The sequence below is a fragment of the Notamacropus eugenii genome, chromosome 2 (assembly GCF_028372415.1).
Source record: "Notamacropus eugenii isolate mMacEug1 chromosome 2, mMacEug1.pri_v2, whole genome shotgun sequence".
Classification (NCBI taxonomy): domain Eukaryota; kingdom Metazoa; phylum Chordata; class Mammalia; order Diprotodontia; family Macropodidae; genus Notamacropus; species Notamacropus eugenii.
The window spans coordinates 92,478,583-92,491,430 of NC_092873.1; the positions used below are offsets into that span (position 1 = coordinate 92,478,583).

Below are 12,848 nucleotides of genomic sequence, written 5' to 3' on the forward strand. Positions count from 1 at the left end.
TGAATCCATGAATCCATCCATCCATCCATCCATCCATCCATCCATCCATCCATCCATCTATCTATCTGAGGGTGTGTACATACCCTGTGTGACTTGGCACTCAGTCAGCTTCCTGAAAATGCACCCTTCTAGCTGAAAGAGGGTGAGGAACTCTTCTCTGGTAGAGGTGGGGGTAATATCTGCCCTAGGAAGCCAGAAGACCTTGCCCCAAGCCCTAATAAATGGCAGAAGGTACCTGGCACCTACTGAAGGAACTTGGTAACATGAGGGGAGTGGGGGAGAAGCTCTTGGTATGTGTCTCTGAGTACATGTCACTGAAGGTATAGGATTCTCCATGTTTCCTCCTGCCCACTTCCCCTTCTATCAAATCCCAGTTGTGTTACCCCCCAACAGCAAGTCCTCCCCTAAAACAGTCACATTCCTGGAATACTTCTCCCCTGACTAAATCAACCCCTTCCGTCTTTCCTCCCTCCTCCTCCCTTCCCGCCTTTCCCTCTCCACTCCTCCATCCTTGGCTAAAAATACCCCATTGGGGCTGCCCCAGCTAGTCTGTGGGGCTGGGGTGGGGGCAGGTAACCCAGTGAGTACTAGGGAGGCAACCCTGTCCTAGGGCATGTCCCTGCTGAAGTAGAGAGGCCCTCTCATGGAGATGAGAAAATTAGGGGTGAGGGGGTGGGACAGGGAGGCCAAGTCAGCCCTTCCCACCCCAGTCTACCTCCTTTGGTCCCTTCCCTATTAAGACTCCTCCCTTTTCCCTTCCCTCTTGGCCTGGGCAGAAAGGCTAAGGGCCTGTCTCTTTAAGTGGCCGCCAGCTGTCTGGGCTGCTGCTGGGAGAGCCGGTTTGGGGGGGGGTGGGGGGAGCTGGCCAGGGGCCAGCCCCGGCACGTCAGCAGGCAGAGTCATCCCAAAAATGCAGCTCTGGATCAGGCTCACCAGGGGCTGTAAGAGTAGGGGAAACTTCCTTTTGGTTTGGGGGACTGGCAATAAAAAAGAAACTCCTCAAGCAGGGGTTAATGGGCTAAGAGCACAAATAAGATGGATAAGATTTGGGGAACAAAGGAAGGACAGATGTAAGCCTCTCCCCTGCTCAACACACTTTCAACACAGACTACACTTCCCCCCCAACCCCCAACCCTTCAGGTTTCTCGAACCTAGGATCCTGTCTCCTACCTCCAAAAAGAGCCTAGTCCCAGCCCCCAGTCCAGCTGTCTCTCTTGGATCCATAGCTAGTATGACCAACAGGGTCTGACTAGGGCCTCAGCTCTGCTCTGCCCACAGCACCAAGTAGTAAAACTTCCACCCTCTGTGGCAGCTACCCCCAGAAAAGACCTCTGTTCAGCTTCCCATGATAGCTCTGGGGCTAGTGGGGTATCTCCCAGTTCCTTCAACACAAGACCTTCCTGACATCCCAGGGATCCTGGTGTTAAGAGCCTGGGGGCAGAGGTTACCCATTTTCTGAATTATCCTGAAACCATCAAGTAGTTTGGGGGAGGTAAGGTAAAGCTGGGAGCAGGGGCAGCATCTGGGGGCAGGAGAGTGTTGGCCATGGACTGGGGGAGGGGGCAAAGTTGTCTTGTTTACGAAAAGGAGGAGGGGGAGGAGGAGGAGGACGGGGAGGAGGACAAGGAGGAGGCCCAGATCCAGACACACGGGCTTACACGCCCAAACTCGTCTGTGGCTGGCGCAGGGGTTATTTCACCAAACCGGCTGGGTGAGGGGGCAGAGAGCAGTGAAGGGAGGGGTGAGGGAATGGAAGGGGAACCTCTGGAGAGAACCAGTCCATGAGGGAGGACAGGAGATCAGGGCAGCCTAGTGGACCCCACCTTCTTAGGCCTCTCTGACCTTTTGTTCCACATTGAAGCCCCTTCCTAAGAGGCTCTCTGACCTGGCACTCACCATACATCTTGCCTTCATCTGAGAGGATGATCTTACGCCGACCACAGGGAGGATAGATGGCAAGGGCCTCCTGGAAGCTCTGCTCAATGTCGGGGCTCCACACTCCCTCCGCATCATTGTCCAGCCCTTTGTCCAGCCCCTCGGGCCCATCATCCCGGCCCTCTCCGGGGCTGTTGCTGGCGTTCCAGCTGTTGGACGCTATTGTGCTGGTTGCTCTGGGCTCTGGCCTTGAGCCCGCTGGGCACGCGAGGACCTGGGAGAACAGGGGACAGGATGGGGGTCATGGAACTGGCTAGACCAGCTCTGCCCAAACCAAAGCCACACTCACCCTTCCCCTCCACCCCCTACCTCCCAGGCTGTCTGCTCAGTGCCTCAAGCGTCACCCTACCTCCACCCTCTCCACCAAGAAGGTGCGTATGAGTGACGATGTAATAGAGGATAATACCTTCAGGATTTTGAAGAAGGGATGTGTTAGGGTGACAAGCTGCTGTTCTTAGCCCCCACCCCTAGCGACCTCCTCCAAGCACTGCTCCCTGTAGCCACAGATTTAGAATTCAAGGGAATCTCAGAAGGCCTCTGGTCCAATGCCTTTGTGCAGAAACTCAGGCTTGGAAAAACTAAGTGCCTCGCTTAAGGTCACAGGGGTAGTAAAGGGCATAGCCATATTGGAACCCAGATCCTCAGACTTCAAATCCAATACTCTTTCCACTTTACCAACAGGTCTGTGCTCAAAGAGTGGAAGGGTTGGGAAAGTTTGATCACAGTTTGGCCCACAAGTGACGTGGGCTTGAGAAAGAGTGTTACTAAACATGGCTGGTACAGAGAGAAAGGTGAATTTTAGGAAGGACCAGTGATTTGTTTCTTTCCTTCCACTCCTAGGTTATTTAGCTCTGACCACCTACCTATCTCTCCCCAAACATCCATCCATACTTTTGATGTGTTATTCTGGGGTTTTGGCCCCCAGCCTTCATGGTACCATTTTTATCTCAAAGCATCTTGAGATTCCATCCTTGTTCATTCATTTATCCAACATTCATTTATTGAATTTCTACACTGTGGTATAAGAGAAGCCCTCTGCTCCCTTACAGTCCATCTGGGGAGGCAGAATTTATACTCGGAGAACTAGTCACGAAAAGTTGTATTAATAAATGGCCCAGACTATGTGCTAAAGGAAAAGGGGTCCATCATTGGGACTGGGAAGAACTTGGGAAGTCATGTGCAGGGGTGGGTTGATAGTTCCTATTGACAAGGACAGCTCCATGTCACCCCCACAGTTATACACAGTCCCAAATGACTTCATATGCCCCATGAAAAGGACTCCACAGACTTACATGATACTAGAAACCTCACATAGGCTTACATATTGCTGGATAGACCCGCATGGACCAATCCAATTCCACATGGCCTTGTATAATCATAGCTCACATTTTAAAAGCACTTTCACTTTTGGATTACACTTCTGATTTCATTGGTATAAAGAACTCTTAGTAAGGAAACTCTTGCAACCAATACAGATCGACATCTTATAGGTTTGCAAAGTGTCTTACATACCTGAGCCCATTTGAGTTTCACAATTAACCCTACGAAGAGGCAGGGGCTATTATTGTCTCTATTTTACAAATGAGGAAACTGAGGCTCAAGAAAGGTAAATGACTTGCCCAGGGTCACAGAGTTAGCAAGCACAGGTATAACAGTTCAAACTCAAGTTTCCTTAGTAAATTAGCACTTACTATGTGCCAGGCACTGTGCTAAGTGCTAAGGATACAAAGAAAGACAAAAGACAGTTTCTACCCAAGGCTATTGCCCCACCCTCTACACTATGATGTTTTCCCTATGCACGGCTGCATAAACTCACATGGTGCCACACAGTTCCATATAAAGTCATTAGTGCTCTGAACCTTAACAATTTCTCACAGCTCCAGGTTCCATATGGCTCTCTATAGCCCCGGGCCCATACCCCTTGTAGCCCAGGATAAGGTGTCTGTTCTAGGACAACAATCACTCCCTGTTCTGACAAGTGGGTGGCCACATTTTCCCAGTCTGAGGTTTGGATGAGAGGGAGGTCAGTAAGAATTGGTAAAGGGAGGGAAGGGAAACTTTCTTGAATGGGGCATAAATTGAAAGGGGGAAGTCAAGGAGACTGGAGATCTCTTCCCCCTGAGCCTTTGAGGCTCAGATAAAGCTTCAAAGTGATGATGGGTTGGTTGGGGGAAGGGGAGCAGGCAGAGAAGGTTTCTGGGGGAATCCTGTTCTTCAGCTAGATGTGAAGATGGACATGTCCTGGGATCATGGAAAGAAGGTGCCTGGTTGTCATGGCAATAACTCTAGGCATCAGCTCTTGGATCTAAGGGAGCATTTGTGCCAAGGGGCAGTCAGGTCTGGGCAAGTGAAGGAACCCAGGAGGCCCCAGTGCAGACCTATAAACCTGTCCCCAAAGTACTGATAGTCCACTCAAGAATTACTTCTCTGATTGTAGGATTGGGGGAGAGAGGGAAAGAGGAGGGAAAGAGGGAGGGAGAGAGAGAGAGAGAGAGAGAGGGAGAGGGAGAGGGAGAGGGAGAGGAAGAGAGGGAGAGACAGAGAGAGAGAGAGGGAGAGAGAAAGAGAGAGAGAGAGGGACAGGGAGAGAGAGGGAGGGAGAGAGAGGGAGGGAGGGGGAGAGAGAGAGAGGGAGGGAGAGAGGGAGGGAGAGAGAAAGAGAGAGAGAGGGAGAAAGACAGAGAGAGGGAGAGAGAAAGAGAGAGAGGGAGAGAGATAGAGACAGAGAGAGAGGGAGGGAGAGAGGGAGAGAGAAAGAGAGAGAGAGAGGGAGAGAGAAAGACAGAGAGAGAGGGACAGGGAGAGAGAAAGACAGAGAAAGAGAGAGGGACAGGGAGAGAGAAAGAGAGAGAGAGGGAGAAAGACAGACAGAGAGAGGGAGAGAGACAGAGACAGAGAGAGAGAGGGAGGGAGAGAGGGAGAGAGAAAGAGAGAGAGAGAGGGAGAGAGAGAGAGGGAGAGAGAGAGGGAGGGAGAGAGAAAGAGAGAGAGAGGGAGAAAGACAGAGAGAGAGAGAGAGACAGAGACAGAGACAGAGACAGACAGACAGACAGACACACACATAAAGCGGTAGAGAAATGGAGAGAGAGGAAGGGAGAAACACAAACACACACACATACATAGATATCCCAAACCAAGGAACCAGACATGATTAAAAAGGCAATACATAAGGTTCTCCCAGTCCTTGATCCTATCCTGGACCTTTCCCCAGGAAGCTCCAGGAAGCCTAGAGGCCTGGGTTTCCTTTCTCTATCTCCCAGGAGTTCCAGAGCTCCTCTCTACCTCTCTCAAAGTCCCCTGGAAAGGAAGGGACTGGAGCTACAAGTGACCTAGAGATTGAAGTGTGAGTGCTCCAGGGGGAGGGGGACTGAATGAGGCCAAGCAAAGAGGCCCCCAGGCCCCAGGGAATTGGTCTTCTTGTGCATGGAAAGCCAGGACGTAAAACACTCAAAATGCAAGGCTCTGGACAGCCAGAGTTAAGTCTATCTATTAGAAGTAGGAGTGGGAGGAAGATGAAGGGGAGGGGGCTGTTTCCTGGGCCCTCACTTTGGTCAGATGCTTCCCCCACACCCTTAGGATTCTCAGTGAAGGAGTGCCGGGGAAATCTTCCGTTCATGAAGTCAGCCCCAAAGTCCTGGCCTTCAGAGCTGCAGTAGTTGGGTAGCGTGGGGGGCCCTGGCAGCCCCAGGGATCACTAAAGAAACTTTTCTGCCTCCCCCAACTCCCTACCCCCTGCCCCTCCTTCTCTGCTCTTGGCGCCCCCCCTTCCCGAGGTGATGTCAGCCCCCGCCCCGCCCCCCTCGGGAGCACTGTGGCCAAATAAGGAGAACACAGCAGGAGCCAGGACTGACTTGGGGGGGTGGGGAGCAGGCTGCCCCTGGCCAGGACTACATACAACTGATGAGCTGTAGGGAGAGGGAGAAACTGAGGGAGGGGGTTCTCAGAATGAGAAGAGTAGGGGCTGGGAAGGGGATGAAGAACCGCTCCCCCCCAAGAAAAGCACTTATATTCAAATGAACTTTCAGACGCATGAATGCTTAACTAACATGCAGGCGCACATGTGAGTTTAAGTACGATTATTAACACTTAGACACATACACGGACAGTGAGACACATGAACACACACACCAACATGAAGACACATATGTATGCAAATGTTACATAGTCACTCCTACACCAAGGCAGCTCTCCTCTTTATTCCCCTCAACCTGGGAACTGTGGGAATCAGCATGGCACAGAGGAAAAAGTAAGGAACTCAGGATCAGAGGACATGGGTCCAAATTCTAGCTACCTACGTGACCTTGGGCAAGTCTCTTAACATTTCTGGGCCTCAGTTTCCTCATCTGTAAAATGTCCCCTAAGACACACATGATTAACCTCAGTAGGTTGTCTCATGAGAAATAGGAAGAAAAGTCAGGCCTCACCCATCCCCACTAACATTCTGAGTGATCATGCCAGTTTGGACTCTTCTGACACATGCTAGGGGACAAAAAGTAAGGGAGTGTTGGGGTAGATGGGTAATAGGCTAGTGACTTAGAGAGAGCCAGCTAAGGGCCTTGAGATCAGAGGAGCACAGGAGTCCAAGTGAGAAGGGAGAAAATTGAGAGGAAGTAATTTGTTCACATAGGCCACATGGAGCAGAGCAGAGATTTCAGTTTGGGTTTTCTAACATCAGATCCGGTTCTTTTCCCACTCCACCACGCTCGCTAGAGTAGAGGGAATTTCAAAGCTGTGCCCTCCCATCTGTAGTGCTCCAATGTCTCTTCGCTCAAAGTAGCAAAGCTGAGCGGAACACTTGTGGCCCCAGTGCCCATGGCTTGAGAAGGGAGCACGAGTCAGGGCTCAGGGAAGGGAGACTGGCCAGCCAGTGCCCTTGTGAATGGGGGTAAGGCCAAGTGTAGTATGAAACTCCTTCAGCTTCTTGTCTCCCAGGGGAGACAAGGGTGTGAACCTTTGCCCCCACTCCCCCACCCCACCCCAATGCTGGAGACTCTCCCCTTACAGGAGAGAAGGGATAGATGGGAGGGAAATACCTTTTTCCTTAGAAATATTACAGCCTACTTCCTCCTCCCCCTGCATAGCCTTTCCAGGCTGTAGACAACCTCTGCAGTGTTTCACTATGTTATTGATTAATACTAATAATTCACATTTATAGAGCACTTTCAAGTTTACCAAGCTATTACTTCCCAAACAGCCCTGTGAGGAAGGTAATATAAATAGTTCAAAGATGAGGAAAGTAAAGATCAGAGAAATGAAGCATCTTATTTATAGTGAGTGACAATAAATGTCAGAGCCGAGATCGGACTCAGGGGCTCCCAATTCTCAATCCAGCACTTTTGAGGGAGGAAAGAGAGACGGACATAAAGAGAAAATGGACAAAGAGACAATGACAGATAGAGACTGGGACACAGGTATAGAGCTCAGAGACTGCAATAGGAAGAAGAAAGGGAAAAGAGAAAGGGCAGAAAAGATAGAAGAAAGGAGGGAAGGAAGGAGACCGGGGCTAGACAGCAGAACACACACATAGAGACAGAAAGAAAAAAATGAAGTGAGAGACAGAAAGGAAGGGAAGGAAGATGGGGAAGGAGGAACAGATATAAAAGGAAGATTAGGGAAGAAAGAAAACAGAAAAGGGGAGACAGAGAGAAAAAAGAAAAGAGAGACAGAATGAGCAAATGATGGGGATAAAGGTAGGAAGGAGAGACAAAAGAAACCCTGAGAAAGAGAGAAAAAAGATAGTGGAAGACAAGGAAAAATGTAGGGAGAGGATGGAGAGAGAGAGGGAAACAGAGAAGGAAGGAATGAAGGAGTGCACCCCAGCAGCAGGGAGGCAGAGTTGAAGAAACCCAATCATCCCAGACGGAGCTTCTGGAGGCCCCAGAACCTGTGCTTCACCCGCCATGAGTAGACCACCTTCCCCTCACCAATCATGTTCACTCTTCAAGGATTTGAACGCAAAAACCTATCCGCTTCCCATTCCCCACCATCTTCGCTGACTAGTTTTTCCAATCTCTAATCCACAAATATTTGCTGAGTACCTACTATGTGCAAGGCATGGCAATCTTTGGCTCTGGACCCAACCCAGTTAGCCATTGACATTCTTTCCTCTCTTGTAGCCATCTGCTCCCTGTACTGTGACCTCTAGATTCTCTGCTGCACCCCCACCCCCAGCTCCTATCTGTAGATATAGCCCATCCCTTGCCTCTGTCCAGGTCCTCAATCTTCACTTGGGCCCTCACTTGGGACTGAGAGTGGGGATGGGGGGAGGGCAGGGAAAGGTGCCTGAGCAGGCTTTAGGACAGGTGAGAAAATAAGGGGCCTCTTGCCTGCCCACTCCCCTTGGGGCCTGATGCACCAGAAGAACTGGCTGGACTGCTCCATGTAGCTGGGGCTAGGCCTCTGGATGCCTGGGGCTCTCCCTCCCCACCCCAGCCCCTAGCCCACCTAGGATCCTATCTTCAACCTAGCCCGGCTCTTTGGAGTGCAGAATCTTCCAGGGGCCCAAAGCTTCTCCCCCACTCCCCACCCTCAGGGAGAGGTCTGACATGTTCTCTGGCTACAGGAAGTGGCTATCCTGATGAGAAGCAATTTCCTGGGCAGCAGACCCTGCCTGATTGCTTCTCTGAGCTGTGGGAGGGGTCCTCACCCAAGCATAGTGTGAGGTTCTAGCTTTGGTCAAGGGTAGATCCCATGTTAGGGAGTAGGGCAACATGGGACACAGAGGAAACCATTGCTCAACCACAGGTAAGGAAACCCTGGATATTTCAATGGTGGAAAAAATGAAGGATCAATCAGTAGATGGTTCCTATATCCATAGGAAGAAGTAGAAGCCTCATCTTGGCCAAGAGCACTGCACCCCCCAACTCTAAGAAACCTCGGATAGGGAGAGGAGAGGGAGATGCACATACTCTCAGGACTTTGGGGCCTTCCCCACCCCCATCCCATTACCCACTGCCAGCTGCTTCATTGCCTTTCCCTCCCATACCCCTTCCCCCACCCCCACCCCCACCCCCACTTGAGGGCCAGCTGTTCCCCAGCTGCCAGCCAGCTCCTCCCCAGACGTGGCCACGCTACAGCCTTGGGCTGGGGGGCCTACCTGGCTCCCCCTTAGCTAAAGTCCCTTGAAGAGACTCAGCCTAAGCAACCACACCCCCAAGTTGTGGGGAGTAAAGGGCTGTAGCCCTTGAGAAGCAGGGTCAGGCCTTCTACAGGAGGAAACAATTTGGAGAGCCTGGCTAGGCAGACTAGTGGTGATGGTGGTGGCAGTGGGGGGTGGGGGGGGTGGGGAAGAGAGGGAGGGATAAAGGGGGCTCCTCCCCTTCTCCCCCTCCCCCTCCTCCTAATGTGCTTCCAATTTGGGCTGGGCAGCCTCACTCTCCACATGCACACAGGGACATGGGCCCAGGGGCACGGCAGGGGGGGCGGGGAGCAATTACAGTGGATCCTTTGGGTTCAGAAGAGTGGGATTTTCCTAGGAGGTCTGCGATGGGGACAGGCAGAAGGGTTGGGGACATAGAGATATCCTGAGGTCTGTGAATAGGTTTCTTTTTGCAGGGCAACCTTTTAATTCTGGAGCAATGAAAATGAGACCTACCCGGAACAAGAAGCAGGGTGGGAAGTGGGCTTTCTGGGGGTGTGGCACTAGGAGGGAGTAAGCGTGGAACTAGACAGCCTGGCAGAGTCCTCTCAGTTCTAATATCCTGAGTCTGGCAGGTAGGAGGCCCTCAGGCCTGCTCTGCGTCTCTGGAAGAGGGATAAGCCTAGCTTTGCCCCAGGCCCCTATTTTACAGTCTTGGGACAACTTAACCAGAACTTCCCAGTTCCCCAAGCTCTGCTGATAGTCCCATGTAGCCCCTGGCCTCGCTCCTGAGAGAAGCAGGTGACTGGGGTGGGGGAAGAAGGCATGGCTAGATAACACACACCTGGTGATCTTCCATGTAACCCTGGCCTGCAGATGTCAGAACGATTTCAGGTTCACACTCGAGTTCCCCGATGTGACAACAGCCAGTTTTCTCACAGGCTCACACGGAGTAGCATTAGTTAATTCCCTTTCCATCACCCAAACACACAGTGTTCAAACTTCTCAAATTTGTCACATACACAGAGCAAAAAGTTGTCAGTCTCTCTGTGAATCTCTTCCTACCTCCTGATTCAGTCTCTTTGCTCTTCTATCTGCCTTTTTTCTGTCAACTCTCTCCTGTTTTTCTGTATCTTCTTTCCCTGTGTGTCTCTTTTGTGTTTGTGTCTGTCCCCTTCTCTCTTTCTCGTCTCTTCTCCCCTCTCCCCTTACTCTGGAACATAGTCACTTACATAACTTCCCACAGTCTTACAACATATTCGATGTCAAGTACACCCTCAGTCTCCTTCCATCAGTTTGTTTCTATAGTATCTCTCCTTCACAGTTCTGCGCACACAAACAAACGTGGCCACGGCATGTCACAGTGTCTCTCCTAGCTGCAAAGTCCTAGGGTCACTCACTGTCTCATAGAAAGTCACATGAAACCTCTGACACTTAATGTTGGGTTTACACATATGCATAATCTCACACAGTCACATACAGTGTCTCTGCCACCCCACAGTCTTACTCAGAGTTTTTTTTCCTCTGCCTGTCTTTGTCTCAGTCTCTCATAGATAAAACCAGCCATAGTCATATATTAGCTCAGAAACAGTCACCACACAGTGCCACGAATACATACATTGTCTCAGTCACTCCACATGGTCCTTCTCTGGCAACATATCACATGTATTCTCTCTTATACACATAGGCACATTTATTTTGTCTTTCACACACACAAGATTCTCTCTCTCTCTCTCTCTCTTTCTCTCTCTCTCTCACCAGTTCCTCTATCACTTCCTGTCTTTTCCGGCCTGGCAGGGAGTGCAGGAAGCAATCAGTGCTCCAGGAAACCTCAGGGGCCTGGGCCATTGGGATGAGGGGGTGGGACACATTCCCTTCTCCCTACTACCACCCCAAAATGAGGAGGGGGACTGCAACCCAAAGCAACTGAAATGATCAAGGGTGTCTTTTGCCTTTTGCTTTCTGTGGGATATACAGAGCTTCCACTCACTCGAGTTTCCATTAAGTATCTAAAGGGGTTGTAAGCCACATTCAGAGAAGAGCACGCAAGCAGCTGGACAGCAACGTGAGTGTTCTGCAGAGTGACAGAGAGGTGGGGGCAAGGGAGATTGGGTTGTGAAATGACCTGCTGATCTCTGAAGAGCTCTGGTCATAGAACCTCATACGATTACAGATCTGGCATTGGAAGGGATCTCTTCTATGTGCCTCCTCCCCCATTTTACATATGGGAAAAGGGAGTCTCAGAGAGGTTAAGTGGTGTCAGATATGGGTTTAACCAGGACTTCTTGCCTCTAAGTCAGATACTATCCAAGATACCATGGTGTCTCTCATTTCCATGGGCACTGAGGGTGGGTGGGCATCAGAATCTTGAATATTAAGGCCAGATACATTTACTTTCTGCAACTTCTGGATTTAGGTAAGAAACTCTCCCAAAGGCTCTTAATATCCATTCTCAACCCAAGGCATTTGCAAAGCAACCTCAGGACCTAGTTTACCTTCCCTAATCTTTTCCTCGATGTCTGCCAGGCCGTAATCTGCTTTGGCCCCAGATCCCTCTTCCACCCACCTCATACCCCTAGCTCAGGATCCTATTAGTCTCCTCTTTGCCTCCTCCCTGAGGGAGGTGAGGGTCTTCTCAGAAGCACTTTTATTTTGGGTGCCAATTTGATACACTTTGATCTCCCAACTTTCACCTTTTCCCTGGGTCTCAGGTTGTTGAAGTATGTGTTCAATGTGCCTGTGTGGAGGTCGAAGGGATGATCCAAGGGCCTGAGCCTGTGTCTGGACTACCCACCTTGGCCCTTCCAACTGTAGGGGCATCTTATAATAACAACAATAGCAACCATTCACATAGCGCTTTAACACTGCAAAGCACTTGATAAACATTTTCTTAGTGTATCCTCCTAACGGATCTGGAAGGCAGAAGCTAAAATCATCCCCATCTTAGAGATGAAGAAATTTCGGGGTCAACAGATGACAAGTGACTTGCCCAGGGTCACAAAGTTAGTGAGTATCTGAAATTGAGTTTGAATGTAGGTCTTCTGGACTCCAGAGGTCCTCTCCATCACCTGCCTGCCTCTGTTCCTAGAGCCTTAGAAATAAGCACAAGAGGATGTAAGCTTCTTGAGGGAAGCAGTTTCCATTTTTGTCTTCACATTCCAGGGGCCAAGCACAGTGCTTTGTACGCAGTAGGTGCTTAACCACTATTTGTGGATATGACCTAAGCAGAGAGAAAATAGTGACGAGCCAACGCTCCAAAGGGAGTTCCTTTGAGACTGCATCTCTCCAACCAGTTCCACTCTTTTCCTGATTCACTCTCAGTTTCTTTCTCTGTCCCTCTGTGTGTTCTGTGGCCCTCACCCTGCACACATCTGTCCCCAACTGTCTGGGATTTCTTCAACTCCCCTCAGGTTACTCCTTGTTCCCACTCTTATTTCTTGTCCCATATTCCTCTAATTATGTCTCTCCCTACCCTCTCTGCAGGACCTCCAGAAGGTCCCAAGGGCCCATGGGGACAGCCAGACAAGACAGGATGGAAACTATGTCTAAGACTTGAGGTCAAAGATTCATAAAATGAAAGAGCTGCAAAAGCCTTGTAGATTATCTAGTCCAGATTCATTTTATGGATAAGGAAACTGAGGTCCAGTGATGGTTAATGCTTGCTCAAGGTCACACAATGAGTTACTGGTGGAGCTGAGATGAGATTACCCTGGATCTCAATTCCCATTTGAGTTTCCCTCCAAATCACAATGACAGTCTCCATTTCCTACCTTCAAAGTACCCAGCTGGATAGATATCTCCCTTGTACATTGACTTTCTCACCTGGCTTTGGTCT

General features: G+C 50.3%; 1 protein-coding gene across 1 annotated transcript in view; it reads right to left on the reverse strand.

Moving 5' to 3' along the window:
* The window catches only part of TEAD3 (TEA domain transcription factor 3), a 32,568-nt gene that overhangs the window by 17,279 nt on the left and 2,441 nt on the right, over positions 1–12,848 (reverse strand). The window contains exon 2 of the mRNA XM_072641863.1: positions 1,897–2,149. Coding sequence (XP_072497964.1) covers positions 1,897–1,903 — 7 coding nt within the window. The 5' untranslated portion in view covers positions 1,904–2,149. The remainder of the gene's footprint in view (positions 1–1,896; positions 2,150–12,848) is intronic.